At 35.1% G+C, this 4,612-nt stretch overlaps 1 protein-coding gene across 1 annotated transcript; it reads left to right on the top strand.

The window, feature by feature from the left end:
• Nucleotides 1–210: 210 nt before the first annotated feature.
• On the top strand, nucleotides 211–1,518 carry LOC148292902 (uncharacterized; the record flags this gene model as incomplete). Its single annotated transcript, XM_088256122.1, has 1 exon — nucleotides 211–1,518. A coding segment is annotated over one exon (1,050 nt), but the record flags the coding sequence as incomplete, so codon positions are not given.
• Nucleotides 1,519–4,612: the final 3,094 nt, after the last annotated feature.

Raw genomic sequence — 4,612 nt, 5'->3', positions numbered from 1 at the left:
CCCAATATGGGCCACCCTAACCTAACCCACTAAAGCCCACCCATATTTTAAATAAAACATAAATATATTATTGCCCAACCCTTTGAGCCCGATATGGCCTAACCGAGCCTAGCCCGCTCCATATTATAAGTGAAATATATGTATACTTTATCTCATATAATATTTTAGTCTATAATTAATATGTATTATGTTACTTTTATTAGGGTTTGAAGTCTTATAACTTACAACACTCTGCTTCACGTGGTTCAAAAATCTGACCAGACTGCTCTGGTTTGGAAGATTTATGAGCATATGGTTGGAAAAAGAAGTTACCCAAATGAAGGGACAATCAAAATCTTGATTGATGCTTTGTGCAAGGAAGGGAAGTTGAAGAAATACGTTCACATGTTGGACAGGATCCATGGGAAGAGGTGCTCTCCTTCTGTGATTGTGAATACTAGTCTGGTTTTTAGTATTTTGGAGGAGGGTAGGGTTGAAGAAGGTTTGATGTTGTTGAGGAGAATGTTGCAGAAGAATATGGTTCTTGATACAATTGCTTACTCATTGATTGTTTATGCTAAAGTTAAACTAGGAGATGTATGCTCAGCATGGGAGGTGTATGAAGAAATGCTCAAGAGAGGTTTTCGAGCAAACTCTTTTGTCTATACTTTGTTTATGGGAGCACATTGTGAGGGAGGAAGAATTGAGGAAGCACAAAGCATGATGAATGAGATGGAAAATATGGATTTGAAGCCGTTTGATGAGAGCTATAATCTTCTTATTGAGGGATGCGCTAAAGCAGGAAGAGTGGATGCAAGCTTGAGTTACTTGAAGAAGATGGTGGAGAGCGGGTTCATCCCTTGTCGTTCGGCCTTCAATGAGATGGTCGGAAAGTTATGTGAAACAGGGGATGCAGGGCAAGCAAATGCAATGTTAACCATACCGTTAGATAAAGGGTTCTTGCCGGACAGCATCACATACGCTCATCTGATTGACGGGTATGGGAGAAAAGGTGAGATTCAGGAGGTTGTGAAACTCTATTATGAGATGGAGTCCGGGTCGCTTTCTCCTGGAGCGTTGGTTTTTACATCCTTGATAAAGAACTTCTGCCAGTGTGGGAAAGTGGAGGAAGCAGAAAGGTATTTTGGAATCATGAAAGATCGTTCAATAGCCCCAAGTTTATGTGTATATGAGACATTGATTGCCAACCACTTTGACAAGGGCAATGCAGAAAGGGCCCTTCACCTTAAGAATGAAATAGAACTCATTGCATCGATTTAAATCAATGAACTCTCATTCGAGTTGTCTTGTAATTCTCTTTTTAGTGGGTTGGAACAGATCATGGAAAGATGAAAACAAAAAAAATTCATGAAAAACCTTACGAGACAAGGGCGCAAGTGATGAAAACAACCATGCTGGCGGGAGAGGACAATCCACCATTTCCTCAACAAATTACATGCAATCAGTTAGCAAAATCATTGATGAAAACAAAGAATAAAGGATAATCAACCTACAATAGAAAATTTTCATTCCCCAAAAGTTTGGCCATGACTTGTACAAGAGCCAGGAATAAATGACATGAGGTACTTATTAAAAGCCAAAGATAAAAAGGAAAAAGTAATGACAACGTATCAGGAATTCACAACTGGATTCTTTTGACTCCTTCATTTCCTTACAAAGCCAATCTAACAGAAACACCCAAAATGAGAGAGATATGAGAAGTACGAGGCTAAGGACTTGTAGCTACCACGTCTAACAAGAAGGGTATGTGTTTGGATGTGCTTTTGATATATTGAAAGAAATTTTTAGATGCCTAAAACGGTTAATCTTTGGCAAAAATAGAAAAAAATTCTTTTTGGAGAAACTTGTAGTGCTTCCTGATCAAGAAACACTAATAGGTTCCTTATCCGAAAGCACTGTCAAGTGAATCTGCAAAACCACTAGAGCTTTTGAGGAAAATTTCTATGTGCCTCTAACAAAAAGTGCTACTGAGCAAAAGTTCTTAAACATAAGCACTTCAAAACATTCCCAAAAATTTGCTGTTTCCTATTGAGTACCTAGCTCAAGAAGGACAAAAGGAAAGTCAAATTATGAAAAGATTTAGCAGATAAATATTTGGCACAAAAACATTATTATGTTCGGATATACTACAGTAGAATGGTGACAAAAAAACGCATAACAAATACTGCCTAGCCTATGAATATTTATATTATCTTTGAATAATTTCCAGGCTGAAAAAGACTGACATGACAAAACTAAAACCACAAAAATTCATCTAACAAAAAAATGTATGCTCATATGTGCGGTGATCGAAGCAACTTCTTCCGACTCCTTTGTCACGGTAAAATTTTAAAAACCTTGTGGGGGATTGTTGGAATTTTAAGGCCTCGTTTGGTTCACGGAATGGATTTGAGGGGAAATCAATTCCCATGTCATTTCCCAAGGAATGGGAATGAAAGATTCATTTCCCACGTTTGGTAATATTGGGAAAGTAACCGGGAGATTTCACTTTGTTTCCTTTCCCATGTTTGTTTTGAGTAGGAATGGAAAACAAAGTTTGTATAATTTTCCAATTATATCCATATTAAATCAAATAAAAAAAAGAATGCATTTAATGATACGTTGTAATTATAAATTGTTCATAGGGACAAAATAGTCATGAAAATTGTGCATTGAATGTTGGCTCATTTTCCCAAACTTTCCCATGAGGAGGGAAACCAAAACCCAAGTTAAGAGGAGGGCATCACTTTCCCCCCTACTTTCCCATGTGCAAGGCATCCATTTCCCATGCCGGACTTACCAAACATGGGAAAGGAATTGAATTCCCATTCCCAAGTCTCCTTTCCCATGAACCAAACGGGGCCTAAAAGGTTATAAAAATTTAACCGTTTTATTTATTTTGGCTATTTTATTTTATTTATTGTGGGGGTTATAAATATTTAATATTCAGGTTTTATTTCTGGTTGGTGAATGCCTTAATTTTTTGGTTGGTGAAGGTTACATGTTTTTGGATGCCTATAAAAGGTTACTCTTCCTTCACATTTGATACACACACAGTACACCATTAGAATATCACATACCACAATCACCACCATAAACTAATTCTCTCTCCTTTTCTACTTTTATATATATTCTCTACTTTATATTATTATTTTGGCAATGGTTCTGTGACTTGGATACCCATATCCGTCTATGAACGTGCTCATAGCGGATCTTGAGTTTGTGTACAAGGGGTCGTATCTTGGAGTCTTACACTAGTAAAAAAAACCCTTTGCGCGACCAAATTTTGCGCGACGAAACACAATTCGTCGCTCAAAGTCACTTTGCGCGACGAAAATTAAACTTCGTCGCTCAAAGTCTTACACGACTAAATTTTGGGCAACGAAACACAAATCGTCGCACAAAGTCACTTTGTGCGACAAACCTTTGCGCGACGAAGAGTGGTTCATCTCGTAAAGTCTTTACAAAAATAAAGAAAATAAAAAAATTATTTGTAAAAATTTTTGCATGACTTTGCGCGACGAAACAATAAAATTTGGTGCACAAAGTCTTGCGCGACGAAGTGTATTTTGTCGCGCAAAGTCTTTACAAAAATAAATAAAATAATTTTTTTTTATAAAAATCTTTGCATGACTTTGCGCGACGAATTTATAAACTTCGTCTCGCAAAGTCTTTACAAAAATAAAAATAAAAAAAATAAAAAAATTATTTTGTTAGAAAAATATAATATTTTAAATTGACGATCAAATTGGTTCATTGTATTCATATAGGGTCACGGAGTGTAGCTGTAAAAAATCATCAAAATCAAAATTGAAATAACCGTTAAATCGTGATTTTTCATTTATAACCGTCGAAATTTTTTGTCCTATTACTTGATCTCTGAATGTTTATTTCTTCCGATTTTTGGCGTATATGATCTCGAAGTATAAACAAACAAGTTTGACGGTTGGATCTTTGAAACTAGTTTCGTAGAATGCGTATGCCATCAAAACAATATATTCACTAACAATTAAGAGTTTATTTATACTTTCATTAAATACAACATAAGATTTTGTGGTATCCACTAGTGTAAATATTTTAAATTGAAGATCAAATTGAGTTATTGTATTCATATAGGTTCAAGGAGTGTAGCTGTAAAAAATCATCAAAATCGGAGTTAAAATAACCGTTAAATCGTGATTTTTGTTTATAACCATCGAAAAGTTTTGTCCCATTACATGATCTCTGAATGTTTATTTTTTGCCGATTTTTAGGGTATACGATCTCGAAGTATAAACAAACAAGTTTGACGGTTGGATCGTTGAAACTAGTTTCATAGAATGTGTATGCCATCAAAACAATATATTCACTAACAATTAAGAGTTTATTTATACTTTCATTAAATATAACATAAGATTTTGTGGTATCCACTAGTGTCAATATTTTAAATTGATGATCGAATGCAGTCATTGTATTCATATAGGGTCAAGGAGTGTAGCTGTAAAAAATCATCAAAATCAGAGTTGAAATAACCGTTAAATCTTGATTTTTCTTTTATAACCGTCGAAATGTTTTGTCCCATTACATGACCTCTTAATGTTTATTTTTTCCGAATTTTGGCGTATACGATCTCGAAATATAAACAAATAAGTTT

This window comes from Prunus avium, chromosome 7 (genome assembly GCF_965620075.1).
Source record: "Prunus avium chromosome 7, drPruAviu1.hap1.1, whole genome shotgun sequence".
Classification (NCBI taxonomy): Eukaryota; Viridiplantae; Streptophyta; class Magnoliopsida; order Rosales; family Rosaceae; genus Prunus; species Prunus avium.
This window is presented reverse-complemented; position numbering and strand designations above follow the sequence as displayed.